The sequence below is a fragment of the Chiloscyllium punctatum genome, chromosome 27 (assembly GCF_047496795.1).
Source record: "Chiloscyllium punctatum isolate Juve2018m chromosome 27, sChiPun1.3, whole genome shotgun sequence".
NCBI lineage: Eukaryota > Metazoa > Chordata > Chondrichthyes > Orectolobiformes > Hemiscylliidae > Chiloscyllium > Chiloscyllium punctatum.
In genome coordinates, this window is record NC_092765.1 from 11,962,078 (window position 1) to 11,978,121 (window position 16,044).

At 40.1% G+C, this 16,044-nt stretch overlaps 1 protein-coding gene across 11 annotated transcripts in view; it reads left to right on the plus strand.

Annotated features, from left to right (window-relative positions):
* Positions 1–16,044, plus strand: part of LOC140453422 (nuclear receptor coactivator 7-like) — a 115,124-nt gene that overhangs the window by 23,822 nt on the left and 75,258 nt on the right. For all 11 annotated transcript variants that reach the window (XM_072548079.1, XM_072548082.1, XM_072548076.1 and 8 more), the window contains one exon: positions 5,103–5,287. In XM_072548079.1, coding sequence (XP_072404180.1) covers positions 5,103–5,287 — 185 coding nt within the window. The remainder of the gene's footprint in view (positions 1–5,102; positions 5,288–16,044) is intronic.

The following is a 16,044-nucleotide window of genomic DNA, read 5'->3' on the forward strand; positions in this document are numbered from 1 at the left end:
GTTTGGTGTCTATGTGGACTTCTGTAAAGCCTTTAACAAGGTCCCTCATAGCAGACTGGTACAAAAGGTAAAGTCACATTGTATCAGGGGTGAGCTGGCAAGATGGGTCCAGAACTGGCTTAGTCATGGGAGACAATGGGTAGCTGTGGAAGGATGCTTTCCAGAATGGAGGGCTGCATCTCGTGATGTTTCACAGGGATCTATGCTGGGACCTCTGCTGTCGTAATCTACATAAATGATTTGGAGAAAACATAGCTGATTTAATTAGTAAGTTTGCGGATGATACAAGGATTGGTGAAGTTCCGGAAAGTGAGAAAGATTGTCAGAGGATACAGCAGGATATAGATCAATTGGAGGCATGGGCAGAAAAATGGCAGTTGGAGTTTAATCTGGACAAATGTGAGGTGATGCATTTTGGAAGGCACAGCTGCAAATTAGACAGTGAATAGCAGAACCCTTAGGAGTATTGATATACAGAGGGATCTGTGTGTGCAGGTCCACAGATCACTGAAGATGGTAGCACAAGTAGATAAGGTAATAAAAAAGGCTTATGGCATGTTTGCCTTCATTGGAAGGGGTATTGAGTATAAGGATAGGCAAAGAGGAAGTGGTGGAGGCTGGTACAATTGCAACATTTAGGAGGTATTTGGATGGGTAGGGTTTGGAGGGGTATGGGCCGGGTGCTGGCAGGTGGGACTAGATTGGGTTGGGATATCTGGTCGGCATGGACGGGTTGTACCGAAGGGTCTGTTTCCAGACTGTACATCTCTATGACTCTATAACTTTTGTTCAGCCACACTTGTATTATTGTATACAGTTCTGGATCACCACACAGCCAGAAGGATGTGGATGCATTGGAGAGGATACAGAAAAGGTTTACCAGGATGTTGCCTGGTATGGCGGAATTTAGCTCTGAAGAAAGCTTGGATAGACTGGATCTGTTTTCACTGGAGCACAGGAGTTAGTTGGTGACCTATTCGAAGTTTATAAGATTATGAATGGCATGGATAGAGTGGAAAGTATGAGGCTTTTTCCCAGGCTAGGGGGTTAATTACTGGGGGACACCGGTTCAAGTTTCAAGGGGAGAAATTTAAGACCGATGTGCAAGGCACATTTTTCACACAAAGGGTAGTAAGTACCTGAAATGTGCTGTCAGAGGAGGTGGTAGAAGCAGACGCAATAGCAGCATTAAGAATCACCTGGACAAATACATGAATAAGAAGGAAATAGAGGAATACAGATCCTGTAAGTGAAGACAGTTTTAATATGGAAGGGAAAAATATGTCAGCACAGGCTTGGTGGGCTGAAGGATCTGTTCCGGTTCTATATTGTTCCTTGTTCCTTGTTCTTTGTTCAGCACAGAATCCCTAGCCTCTGGTCCTTGCAGTCTGAGTATTTATATGACTGGTTCAGTTTCTGGTCAATGGTAACCCCCAAGAGAGCTGAAGGACCTGTTCCTGTGCTGTGTTGTTCTTTGTTCTTCGTTGTTCGCTCATTGTAAGTGCTTTTTACGAAACTGTTTGACCAAACAGTGGAAGGAGTCCAGTTACAGATGAGCTGGAGCAAAGGATCCTAATGTATGGAGTTTTGGCCAGCAACAGTAGCTGATTTTTTTTGTGGTATGGTGGCCAGTTGTAGAATGGCAAAATTGTTTGGCAGGCAGAAGGTCTACGCGATTGGTCCCTCAATAGTTGAACAGCTTGTGGGTGTGAATGTTTGGGGAGAAGTCGTAAAATCCCCAAAAAGGAAAGAGCTGAGCCTTTTTTCTGCAATAAAAACCACCTCAAACCTAAAGAAGTATTTTATTTCCCTTTAGTAGTTGCAGTAAATTGATTAAAAAATACAATCAGAAACGCGGTTAAGTGTGAACTAGCCACCCTATGCCTCCTGCAAGAAAGTGAAAATACTTGGAGAAGGAAGATCAAGGAGCTGCAATGCGACAAGCAAAAAGAATCATGTTGAACCCCGGGGACAGCAAGCATTGAACCCTGGGGACAGGACAAAACATGAAGAGCCTTTCCAGTTGTTCCCTCCAACCATAACACCCATCTTTTTCCCCAGTCTGTGTCTGTATGTATGTGTAGGGGGAGTACTTAAGAGGTTAGAGGCTTAACTAATGGAGTTATATATTGGAGGTTTACAATTATTTAACTGTAGCTAGAATATATTTGGACAAAGATTAGAGTGGTGCTGGAAAAGCACTGCAGTTCAGGCAGCATCCGAGGAGCAGTAAAATCGACGTTTCGGGCAAAAGCCCTTCATCAGGAATACAGTATTCCTGATGAAGGGCTTTTGCCTGAAACGGCGATTTTACTGCTCCTTGGATGCTGCCTGAACTGCTGTGCTTTTCCAGCACCACTCTAATCTAGACTCTGGTTTCCAGCATCTGCAGTCATTGATTTTACCTATATTTGGACAAAGTGAGGACTGCAGATGCTGGAGATCAAAGTCGAGAGTGTGGTGCTAGAAAAGCACAGCAGGTCAGGCAGCATCCAAGGAGCAGGACAATCGACGTTTCAGGCAAAAGCCCTTCCTCAGGAATGAGGCTTGTGAGCTGAGGGGGTAGTGAGATAAATGGGAGTGGGTGAGGCTGGGGGGAAGGTAGCTGAGAGTGCAATTTGGAGATGAAGGTGGGGGTGAAGGTGATAGGTCGGAGAGAAGGGTGGAGCGGATAGGTGGGAAGCAAGATGGACAGGTCAAGAGGATGATGCCAAGTTGGGAGATTGGATCTGGGAGAAGGTGGGGGGAGGGGAAATGGGAAAACCTGTGAAATCCACATTGATGCCGTATGGTTAGAGATCCCAAGGCGGAAGAGGAGGCATTCTTCCTCCAGGCATCAGGTGGTTAGGTTGTGACAATGGAGGAGGCCCATGACCTGCAAGTCATCGGCGGAGTGGGAGGGGGGTCATTGAAGTGTTCGACCACAGGGCGGCAGGATTGGTTGGTGCGGGAATGTATTTATTTGTAATGTAATTCTTGTTAAGTACAGAAATCTGATCCATCCTTTCTGTCAACCTGGGAATTCTATATACGTTTATAAAATCATTAACTTTTAAGATGATTCTGGAAAGAGTGGGTCCTGATTTCAAGTTGTTGCCCCAGTGAGGTGTACACAATCTTTGAGCTAGATGTTTGTTAACATGCTTCAGTGTATTGCAGTTTAAGGTCCTACCTTTATATTACAGAAGCTTGTTTTTTTTTAAGACTGAATATAATTTTCATAGATATACAAAAGGGAGTTACAAAAATGGACTAGAATCCATCATTCACTTTGTTTAACAATGATTTCAGAACTTTGTAACTGCATTTTGAACTATTTTCTGATTAGTTTGTACATGAGAGGCAGCTTTTCTTGCAGAGGGTAGTATGTGTATGGAATGAGCTGCCAGAGGAAGTGGTAGTGGTGGATACATTTATGATATTTAAAAGATATTTGGACAGGAACATGAATAGGAAAGCTTTAGGGGGATATGGACCAAACCCAGGCAAATGGGACTAGTTCAGTTTGGGATGACTGATCGGCGTGAATGAGTTGGACTGAAGAACCTGTTTGCATGCTGTAAGACTCTGACTATCATCTTCACTGAGACCATTTACTTAACTACTTCCTTTCCGGGGAGGCAAAATAGTGCATGACTAAAATGCAGCAAAATCTCTACTATTTCTAGGCTAGGGCTGACAATTAGTAAATGACGTTCACACCACAAAAGTGCCAGGTGATGATATTACTATCACGAAAACCTCCTACACCTTGGAGATTACCTTTGATCAAGACTAACCACATAAAAACTATGGCTGCAGGAACATATCAGAAGCTAGTATCCTGCAGCAAATAAATCATTTCCTCACTACCTGCAATCTACAAGGTACAAGTCTGAAGTGGGATGGAATACGCCCCACTTGCCCGGATGAGTGCAGTTCAAACAACACTCAAGAAGTTTGACACCATCGAGGACAAAATACCCTGCTTGCTTGGCTCCACATTCAAAAACATTCATTCCCTCCAACACTGATACAGAGTTGTAACAGTGTGCACCATCCATCAGATGCACTGCAAGAATTCACCAACGCTCCTTAGGCAGCACCTTCCAAAACCCATAACCAACACCACTTCAAAGGACAAAGGCAGAAGATAAATGGGAACATTACCATGTTCAAGTTCCCTTCCAAGCCACACACTATCCTGACCTGAAAATATAGCACCATTTTCAAATTGTCACTGGACCAAATTCCTGGAACTCTCTCCCTGACAGCATTTGGCAATACCTATAGCAAATGAATTAACGTGGTTCAAGAAGTCTTCAAGGCAAATAGGGATGGGCAAGAAATTCTGGCTCAGTCAGTAATACCCACATCTTATGAATGGATTAAAAAAAAGTTCTCGAGTTGCTCAAGACACTAAATATATCGTGGTTTAAAGCATATGATATTATTCTCTTAGTATGTAATATGTTGTTCATGGATGCATCACAAAATTATTTTCATTTTTAAAATGATTACAGAAGATTTTCTTTCTGCATTTAGGACTGATTCTGTGCACTCAGAAGGGAATACATTTTGGGATATTATGTTTAATTTTCCAAGCTATCTTCCCACTGTAATCACAGAATTATCCGCTTTGTATAATGAAACCCCAAAGTCTTTATTAAAGAATAAATTTGCAATTGTGATATCAGTTTTGCCTTGTGAAAGCTTGTTGGTGTACAGAAATAGTTGTCCTTGAAGCAGAATGACCTTGAGCTGACATCTTTCATTCAATTATTTTCAACCTGAAAGATATATTCAAATCAAGTGTTTAAGTTTCCAATAATAAGAAAGACAGTTCTTTATGTCCTCTGCGACACATTTAAGCTCTTGAGCTGCAAGAATACTGTGTTACCACATGGTGTCCTTACTGTTCAAAATTACAAAGCCAACACAACAACAGCTTCTAGAATGACAATGGATGAATTTTTAAAGTTTTCTTCATGAAATCAGAACTTCTAAAATACCTTCATGGCATATGTTTATCTCATAAACAAGCTAGGATTGGAGGGATGAGTAGTTGAATTGCATGGGAAATGATAACATAGGTGTTTAATAGCATATTTTGTTTCTGTAAGGTTAAAGAAGAAATTCAAACAGACTAGAGCCATCTCTATGAAGTCTCCAGGGAATGAATATGAAAACAACAAGATGGCCTCCACCACAAAGGATGCAGCTGAGTTAAATTCTGCACCTTCTCTTTCTGTAATTAATCCATCAGGAAGAACACGGAATACTGATTTTCAGCAATATTATTCAATGGGTAAATATTACTATATCATTATTTTTACATGTGTGGCACATACTACAGCATTTTTTTAAAATGAGGACATTATTCTTCTTAGTCAAGTTTGCTTCGGATCTTTTTTAAAGATGTTCTAGCTCCTCCTGGTCCGTATTCGTTTGAACTTGCCTTTTACTGTGTCTGCCTGGCCATGGCTTCTGTTTACAATTGGTTTGTCTGGGCAGTAAAACCATCAGTGCTCTGCCATTCGGGCCTCAGCTTAAATGAGGAGCCTGGGCCCCAATGATGTCATTGGCAGACAGCCTGCAATTTAAAGAAGACTTCTCTGATTTAGGGTAGGTAATAGTGAGTTTTGAGAAGATTTGTAGCTCAGGTTAGGATAGGTTTTCTTGTAACCAGCAGCTAGATTGGGAAGGGAAAAGATTGGGCTAAGTTCCTCACTATGTTTTAACTGTATTCATGCCCACTCCTTCTGCTGACTTGGAGAAATGCAACTTTACTTTGTGTATTGGCTGCCTTGTTGTGGTAATGTGACTCCCTTCTTTGTTGTAAGTGTCTTTCTTGCGTGTAGTCAGTGGCAGCCATTAAATACACATCACTTGAAACATGATGTCAGGAATAATGCAGTTAAAAATGTGTGGATTTTCAGAGCTGCATAAAAAAAGAAACATAAGAATATAACAATGAAGAAACAAAAATGCAGCAGTCTAAAAATTAAAATGACTGGATAAGGCAAAATGCCAAGGTGTTTTGTACTCCATGCTGGTATGGAAATGAAGAAGGTATAAGAATTGGAATTTTTTCCACTCCCAGTGACAAAACATTGAAATAGCGATAGAATTAATTTTTAAAAACCTAAACAAATAATTGTAGCAACCAAAGATACCACAAGATGTATTGTAGCTTAGATTTCACTGCGAGGCAGAAAAGCCAGATGTCAGAGATTTTGAATGCTTTGAAAATATATTCTGAACCACATATTAATGCTCAGAGAGATGATTGATCAGCACGTGATGATTGATACATCTACCTGCATTCTGAGTGTTTGAACAACTGAAAAATGATCTCAAAGATATAATGGCCTTGAATATGAGATCATGCTGTAGGAGCATGTCTGCTGAGAGAGGAGAAACCTAGTCTCAAGTATGCTAACAACATGTGTAGAACTACTGACATTATGAACCATTATCTAGAGCATATCAATTGGAGATCATACAAGGCTTTGTATTATGCTGTGATGTGGAGGTGGTGTTGGACTAGGGTGGACAATGTCAGAAGTCACATGACACCAGGTTATAGTCCAACCGATTTATTTGAAATCACAGACTTTTGTAGCGCTGATTCTTCATCAAGTGAAGTGTATTATGCTGAGAGCCATCCAAAGATGAATGACAGCAATAGTTTGGAAAAAGAGAGAAATATTTTCAGAAGAGCCAGCCAAGAGACAGATCCGTACTAGAGGACAGGATGTAAATATTCAGGAGGACTTCATACAAAAGAAAGTAAAGCATGTCCAGCATAGGGTAAGCAGTGTTCTAACTGCAAAAGCCTTAATCATTTGCATACAAATGCCTGACTAGAAAGAACCTGTGCCATCATGTAAAGTTGGAGACATGTTAGCCAATGATTGTTATTAATCACTCTATACCATACAACAAATTTGCATCATCAGATCTTAATCTGATAAAATGTTTGGGACTATTGGAACATTGACTGCAGAAGGAGAGTGTCAAGCAAATGTGAAGTATCAGAAAGACACTGATGCTTCGTGCAACATCATGAGTTTCACAGACCTGTGCAAAGTGGTGGAAGATTGTAACCCATGAGGAGAAATTAAGCTGAGAGCCCAATACAATGAAAGGAATTAAGTTTTGGAGCTCCAGCCTGTAAACACAATCCACTCATCTCAGCTGAAGCAAATCTAAAGCTTAGACTAGTAATCTTAAAATTGTCAGAAGACATTTTCAATATTTTGCAGGACACTAAGCTATTGTCTGTTGAACAGTTCCTAAACCAGAGGTGGGGAACCTTTTCATGTTGGAAGGCCGCGTTATGTTAGTTGTAATATAATAAGGCCGCATCCAAGAAACTTCAATTATGTAAATGTTGATACGGTTAGACTGTGTAACTATTCTCAAATTTCACTTCAAATGGAAAGCCACGTGCACTGTTGTCATAAGTTGATAAACACTGGCGAACTGGATACCCACAGGCTCTCGCCAACCAGCCTTGGGCAATAGTAGTGCCAGTCAGACGGGGAAGATGACGTACATTCTAGAGTCGCATTGTAACTAAATCATGAGCATAACAGGTGTCAGAATAGCCCTTATGACTTACACATTTTTTAATTGTGGCGGTCAGTCTGTGAGGATTATTTTGTTGAATTTTCTTTTACTCTCTGGTATTTTAAATACACTCATTTTAAGATTAAAATTAAAATAATAAAGGATGAAAAACATATTAATAAAAAATAAAAGATTTGTTCTGCAAAATTTGGATTCATTCAAAAGGCCACACACAATGGCCTAGAAGGCTGCATGTGGCCGTAAGGCCACAAGTTCCCCACCCCTGTCCTAAACACTTACAAAGATGGCTTACAAATCTTGTCCAGGTGAATATCATTCCCAAGTAAATGAAAGTCTAAGACCAACTCAGAATCGGTTGTGGAGAGTCCCAGCTGCCAGTCTAAAAGACAAAGTAGAAGAGGTATAGAATAAGGAAATATTAAAGGAAGAGAGAACCCTTATGAACTGAATTAGCAGCATGGTAGCAGAGAAAAAACGTGCAATACTGAAGTCTGCATAGGGTGAAAGGATCTCAATGAGGCTTAAAGGGATCTCACTACTCCATGCCAACCATGAAGACATTTTGTCACAGATCTCCAAGTCAAATGTCCTTATGTTATGAAGGTGTAGAGGTGTACTGTACCTTTAAGAGAGTTGAAAAGCTAGCAAGGACCAACAAAGCACAGAGTCCTGAACAAGGTAACAATGTAACACTTGGTCGAAACAATTTGCAGCAGATGGGTTTCCATGAAACAAAAACAAATTCAAATTCAGCCAATCAGTTTAAATTATGCCCCACGATACCAAAATCTGATCAAATTTGAATGTTAGTATTTTGATAATATTAAAACCAATTATACGATCCAATGTTTTGGGGTATAAAACCAGACATTTTGAACAGTTGGGGGAGAACTGCCAAAGGCCAACAAATGTAGACTGCTTGCCGAAGACCTCTCTGAAAGGTGCTTGTCTTTGGAGAGTTTGTACAGCAAAACATCGAGGATGACCTGGAGAGAATCTACAGAGGAAAATCTACGAAGGAGAATTGGTAAACCTGTTTGGTTTTGTAATGTGATTTTTTTTTCTGTAACTCTTAATTGGGATTTTTTTATTGGACTAGTGTTGTAGAGTGGGAGGTAAAAGACAAGTTTAAGAGAAAGGAGTTGTAAGTAGTTTTTGGTTTAAATATTCCCTGTTGGACGTTTGACATTTCCACTGTGCCAGAAAAGTATCAGGACGCATAGCACAAAGTGGTTAGCGTCTACTCCAGGAAGATCGCTATCATGAATTAACTCCTAGTCTATGGGATGCAGAGACATAATGGAAGACGCCATTGTAGATCACAATAGAATCTGGTACAACTGTTACAGAGAGCTCTCTAGATGAACCTGAAGCTGAACACGATAAAAATACAATTGAGGATACATGAAGTCAAGTACCGAGGTCACACATGACAGCGAAAGGACGTTGTCTAGATCCTGGCAAGGTGAGAACTGTAACAGAGATGTAACAACCAACAAACGGGAAAGCAGTACAATGATTTGTTGGATTCATACCTGTTTTAACAAAGTTCTTGTCTAATTTTTTATCAGAGTATGAGTGACCCCTACTCAAGATTGTTACCACTATTAAGATATTAGGACACACGAGAAGTACCTTTCAGTAGAATCAACTAGTGAGCAGAGGTATTATGATGTTAATGATGAAGTATGATGACAGTGAGGCAGGACTTGGAGTAGCCCTTATACAGCAAGGATAACCATTGTATTTGGTCCTAGTGTGTTCAAGCAAACTGAATTATGCTACACTCAAGTTGAGGTAGTGTGTCTGGCTATTGTCTTTGCTTGTTTTAATCAACACTTGTTTGGGAGAGACACAGTGGCAGTGGAGTCTGACCGCAAACAACTTCAAAGCACCTTCATCAAACCACCTCTACCAACTTCTAAAACATCTGCAAACAATGTTACTTTGTTTGTAGAGATCTCAGCTTGATGTGAAAATACAAGCAAGGGAAATAGATGTACATTTGAAGAAATACTATCAAGAGCAGTACTCCTTACAAAAAAGATTGAGAATGCTGTGACAGTGTGAAATTGTCTGGATTCAACAAGATGCAACAACTCAACATGCTCTGGAAGTCATTAATCCAGCAGAGACATTGAATCTGAAAGACAAGCATCTTGCACACATTAAGTACAACAGGCAACAAGATGCAACTCTTTAAGAATTGCAAGAAGTAATGATGAAAGGTATGCTTAAAAACAATAAGGACAGATTGGTTGCTATAACAGTGAATGTCCAGGACATGGAGGGATGAATTGACAGCCCAAGATAGAATGAAGTGACTTCTGGAAAGAAATAGACTAATTAACCTAAAGAGATGAGAAAAAAATGCTGAAGTATAGGCAATCAAGCCAAGAAGAAATTGAGTCTAATCCAAGGAAGGCAAGAGAAATGTTCTGATAATCAAATATGAACAGTGAGATTAAAGACCACATCACCTCACGCTATGATTGTAAAAATGCCACAGTAAGCAAGTTATAGAGCTGTTTTATGATATCTGAAATCCCATACAAAAAATGGATATAGCTTTGATTAGACCAATTCACCTTCACAGGAATCAATATTCTTATCACCATCAACCACCACACTGACTACTGGGAGTTTGTTCAGTTGACATCAGTGATGACAAGTGAGATTGTAAAATGGCTGAAAACAGACCAGTCATTAAGGTATTCCAGACATTATGATGAGCAACACAATGGCCCACAATTTGTGTGAAAAATTCTAGTGATTCATATATGGTTAGGAAATTCACCGTAATAAATCATCTCCACACTATCCCACCCAATGGACAGGCTTGAAGCAGCAGTGAAAATTGACAAAGTGATTACAAATAAATGGAGCAAATTCAGCACAGATTTACACCAAGGTAGTCTAAGAATGGAGAAATACTGAAGGCGTGGAAAGTAATGCAACCAAAGACGCATCCAAACTAATTTTCCAATAGCAAAAACTACTGAAGCCAGAGATAGTGACGCATGAATGACAAAATCAAGGTGAAACTGCAGAAAGACAAATTTCACTTTGATAAACTGTCAAGACATTGCCAGAGCTGAATATTGGAGATCCAGCCAGAGCGAAAGTGTTCAACGTGCTCAATAAAAGTGAGCTCACGTGGCAACTTGAAATGTATGTAAAGCTATTGTTACTGTGAGTATATACAATGAATGTGGATAGCCAAAAAAGAGAAAATGCTGGAAAATCTCAGCAAGTCTGGCAGCATCATAAGGAGAGAAAAGAGCTGACATTTTGAGTCTAACTGACCCTTTGTCAAAGCCAGATGTGGATAGCCAGATATGTTGTCATAACCATAGACATATAGATACAAGAAGCTATTCCTTCATGCAGGAAGCAGATCAGGAAGAATTAATCTCACCATTTGCACAGAGTATGAGAATGACCATCAGTCTCAGAGGTTCACTATTCCCCAGCAACAGAAATTGATCTGCAACAACATTACCATGGCAATAGCACTCACAATAGGATCAACACTCCCTTGAGTAGGAGCATCATCCTAGGAATGAGCAAATTCCAGAAAAACAACCAATGGAAACTTATATGTATACCATTAGGAGAGCTGCATAATTTAAAGATGTAAACCATGCATGCACAGAGAGTGATGAATGTAGAATTGATGAGAATTAACACTATTTGTTAATGAATGTTAATTTTCTTTGTATCCATGAATACAGTTACTTACATAACTTATAACTGTAAATGCAAATTATAGTAGTCATGTGACCTCTACTTTCTGCAAATACCTTTTGTGTGCTGTCTTTGGCAGCCATTAAACACACCTAAGTTGAAACACACCTCACCTTGACCTCAACCAAGCTGAAGATTTTTGATTAAATATATATATCACTTAGACCTTTCTAGTGGATCAGCAATTTTATCTAATCGTTAGCTGAGTTATACACACCAGGAAAATTCCAAGTTCACTCACTAATCTGTGTCAGGGAGCACACCGTACTCCTGCCCTAGCTGTTACTATTGCTTTCCGTACCCTCTGGAAATAATGGTGGGTGTGGTGGCAGGAAATCTCTCCTACACCTGATCACGGTTTACTAAGTCTTTCTATATATCGGCATTGGATGAGGATAGGATCAGGCTTGGATGCCCTACACATTTGAATAGATACTTGATGCTCATTGTTAAGCTTCCTGCTTGATGGGTGCCTACTTGAATAAGGGAACAGTGAGTAATTAGTGCTGATGAAACCATAATTTACTAATGGAGTCACTTCCTTTATAAGTAAAGAAAATAGATGAATTACTTCCTAAAATTGAGAACTGGAAATGTTTGGGGATAATGTTTCTGGATGTTGGTTCTCAGGTGGCAGAAGGGCTTTGTTTTCTCCATTGTGTGCCAGAACCAGCTTCAAGGTTCCTTCTGAAAATTCTATTTGCAACTTGCAAGAATCAACCACTCTACAACTCAGAGACAAGTTCACCATTAGCTCCAGTCAGCACAGTAATAAAGTGGAGAACCAGCTTGCACTGGAACTAAAGCTACTTTGAAATTATATGAACCATTTGCTAGTGTCACTAATTTTCAATGCACAGTGAAGTATCAAACCCAAAGTATTGCAGAGATGAACTGTGGTCAAGTACTAGAAAGATCCAGTCGATAAAAATAAATGTTCTTGTCTTTGGTTTTTGCAAAGCCCATGGTTTATTTGGATTTGCTGCTGGCTGTACAAGGTAGTGCATGAGGAATCACTGGAACTAGAATAACATTTAATCAAATATAAAAACTGCTTTGAGGACTTTTTTTATGTATGTATTAAGCAGCTAGTGTACAGTTAAGAAATTTACTGCAGCTGTCTGTGCTTGTTTCTGATATCCATCCCTAAATCTTGAATTGTTTCTCTTTTGCCTGGTTTTAAACCTGGTGTCAAGTTTGCATTGTATTACTAGAAGTTACAAGAAGCATATTACATAAAGAATTTTACACATCCGTTTAATAGGCTGTTTGAATTATATGCAAAACCGATACGCACCAGGTTAAGTGTGGTCCAAATAAACTCCAGCAAACTCAGTTTTACATTTCTTTAAAGAGCACATGGGCTACAAAATTGGAAATGGCCTATTTGTCTGAGCAGAGATCAGGATGTGCTATTATTTATGCCCAACAAAGTGATGTGATCAGCACACATTCTGCCAGCCCAGTTCCATGAGTGCGGCATGGAATCCAACATAAACCATGCTGCATGCTGAGCAAGAGGCACAGGATTATGTGAGGTGAGCATAAGCCAAAATTAGCCTGCATTTCTTAAAGCTGGCATGCACTTTTTTAAGCAGATGTGGATTCTAACTATAACAGGTATGGAACTCTTTCTGAAAGCTGTTCGAGCTCCTCTGGACACACAATACTGTATCTGCATCCAACAGATAAAAATCCAAACCACCTCACCAGAAAGTTCCATGCTGATGCATTTAAACAGTGCTAGTGGGTGTCCCTTCTGCAGGTGAACACTTCACCTGCTATGTGTATTTAAGAGAGAGCTTAACAGGATGTGACAGGTCTACAACAAAATCAGCATTTGATGCTGACTGTCTTGATGATTGCTATAAAGTTCTCGTGCATGTATGACATGCCTGCACAACTCCATTCCAAAAATTGTGATCAGGACAGACTACCAGCTGTGCTCCCCCACTATTTTTATCTTCTTCAGGCTTCTGTGCAGATCCAAATTTTGCAAACAATTTTATTAAAAGTTTTCTTTCCAAGGTCATTATATTGATTGCAAGACAGGCTTATGTTTTACTCTTCATATTTTAAGTTTTCATACTGTGGCTCATATGGAAATGCTTGGGTCAGTCCAACAGAAAGCCTGCATACAATGCAAAGAGAAATCATGTTACTTCAAGACAGAATATGAAGGCTTTTCAGCCCAATAAGATCCAAGTGGTCAGCACTCAGCACCATAGTGAAATTCTCCATAGCAATTCTGACAGCTTTAGCCTTGGCCTCATAAGAGAGAAACCTGTTGGCCTCTGTTTGGATGACTGAATGTCTGCTCCCCTGCCAGTGCACTTGCTAATGTCACTCAACCAGCTGGACCAGACTTCCTACCATTTAGACTAAGATGGCACAGTCTGTAGCTGGATCCTCTAGGGACCAACCTGTTTGAGGCCAGGCCATCTGAAAAGTACTCAATGGAAGTTCAACAGTATTTTATCTCTCAAGATAACATAATCACTTACAAGTGAAAATTTAATAATCATAAATAACCTTTTGCTGATATATCAATACTAGATTTGTGACTCCAAAGATTCCCATTCCCTGCACTTGTTCTGTTTTCAGATTCTTAAAAACCAGAATGTCGATTTTCCAGCTGAGTTTGAAGCACCACAGAGCTTAAGGCTGAGGAAGCTTTATGATTAAAAAAACCTAAAATCACACCTTTATATTGCCCCTTCTTGATTAGTTAATCACCCTGCTTGATTATTTAATCAGCCATCAGGGCAACAACTTCTTTAACCTGTCTTAAATGCATCCATTCAGTCATCCAAACAGATGCCAACAGGTTTCTCTCTTATGAGGCCAAGGCTAAAGCTGTCAGAATTGCTATGGAGAATTTCACTATGGTGCTGAGTGCTGACCACTTGGATCTTATTGGGCTGAAAAGCCTTCATATTCTGTCTTGAAGTAACATGATTTCTCTTTGCATTGTATGCAGGCTTTCTGTTGGGCTGACCCAAGTATTTCCATATGAGCCACCTTCTTGGGTATTTCAGGCTAAAGTTCTCTATGTGGCCTTGTGCTCTGCTGAATCTGTCACATCTTATCCTCCTGTTATAGCTCCTCTTCACTTGTACCTGGTGGCCATCTGTCCTCGACTCTAGCCTCAAAATCTGGAGTCTAATGATGATCGTGAACCCATCTGGTTCATTAATGGCCTTTAGGGGAGGAAACTAAATCCTTACCTGGTCTGGACTACCTGTGAGTCCAGATCCAAAGCAGTGCGGGTGACTCTAAACTGGCTTCTGGGATGAGCAATGAATGCGGGCCCAGCTAGTGACGCTCTCATCTTGAGAAAGAATTGAAAACTAGTCTACACGATATCATTACCTGGGCTGCTATTTACAAGAATATGGTCAAGTTATAGTGCTTCTCTCTAGCACTGTGCTCCACCTTCTCCTCTGGCTGAAGGGTATTGACGTTCTAAGTAGCTGAAATAAAAGACAAAAGATTAACCGTGGTGTGAACGAGAACAAAGAGAAGGAACTGGGTGTCTGAAATTTCTCATGCAAAGTATATACTGTAGAGTGAAGGAGAGATCGAAAGAGACTGATCTAAAGAAAATGTACCCAGTGTCTCTATCACCTTTACCTTACCCCTTCCAGGATGCTTTAAACAAGAAATAGAGGATGTGTAAACTTTTTTTTTCCTTCCAGTGGCAGCCTCTTGTTTGCTGTTGAGCCAATTCTACTGTGGAAAAGAGTCAACTATGTTAGTTAAGGGTTTAGAGAATGTGGCTAATCCAATTGAGCAGCTGAGCATGTACATGTGAAATGGAAGTTGTGGGTAAGTGAAGTTTGTGGTGGTTGTAAGTTTGTAAGTATGTCATAATGATGGTTAATGAAGAATGATACAGTGATTACAGAACTATGCAGAGATCTTGTTGAGCGGGAGTGTTGCAAGTGCTTTATTTAATGAGACTGTTGGTGGCATGGCTCAGATGGTTAGCAGATTACTTACCTTGACAACTTTTATTAGTTCATTGATTTTTTTTTCCTCTCTGGAGCCATGTTGTTGTGGCAGTTGTTTTAATATTGGCTTCCTCATTTACCCTCCTGCTCCTCTCTCCAGTGAACAGCGAGAGGGGTGAGGAAATGTGAAAATGGCAAAGTGATGGTCCCATTTCATTTCTCTGTTGACAGTAAATCTCCAATACAACATGAGAGTGCCATTGTTTCTCCTTTCTCCATCCTTCAGCCATTTCCTCTGGCTCTTGGACCTCAAATTTTACATCAGCAATCATGTGCCCTTTAAGAAATATTGGTTGCCCTTAAGTACCATTCTGGTGCTCTTTCCCTCCCGCGCCCCCATCATCAGCAAAGGAATAGAATGGGCTGAACTGGCTGCAGGCACAGATCAGTATGACTGACTTGCAGCATGGATCTTTCCTGCATTGATACTATTTGATTCAGGTAGTCTGCCCTTTCCCATCCATGTGTCCACTTTGACATAATTCAATTCCTAGTCCAGTGACTTCAGGAATGAAAGGGTAAAGCTTTGCTAAAAAATAACTTTTGGGTAAATTGACTAACCTTTTTTTTGATCTGACCATGTTGAGTGTATAATTTGCCATGGCCTGCAAAAGTGTGAGTGCACTCATTCAATACAGGGAGTTGATGTTGATTGCTGACTGTTCAGGTGAAAACATTGAGTTGACAGTAGCAACATACTGAGCCAAGG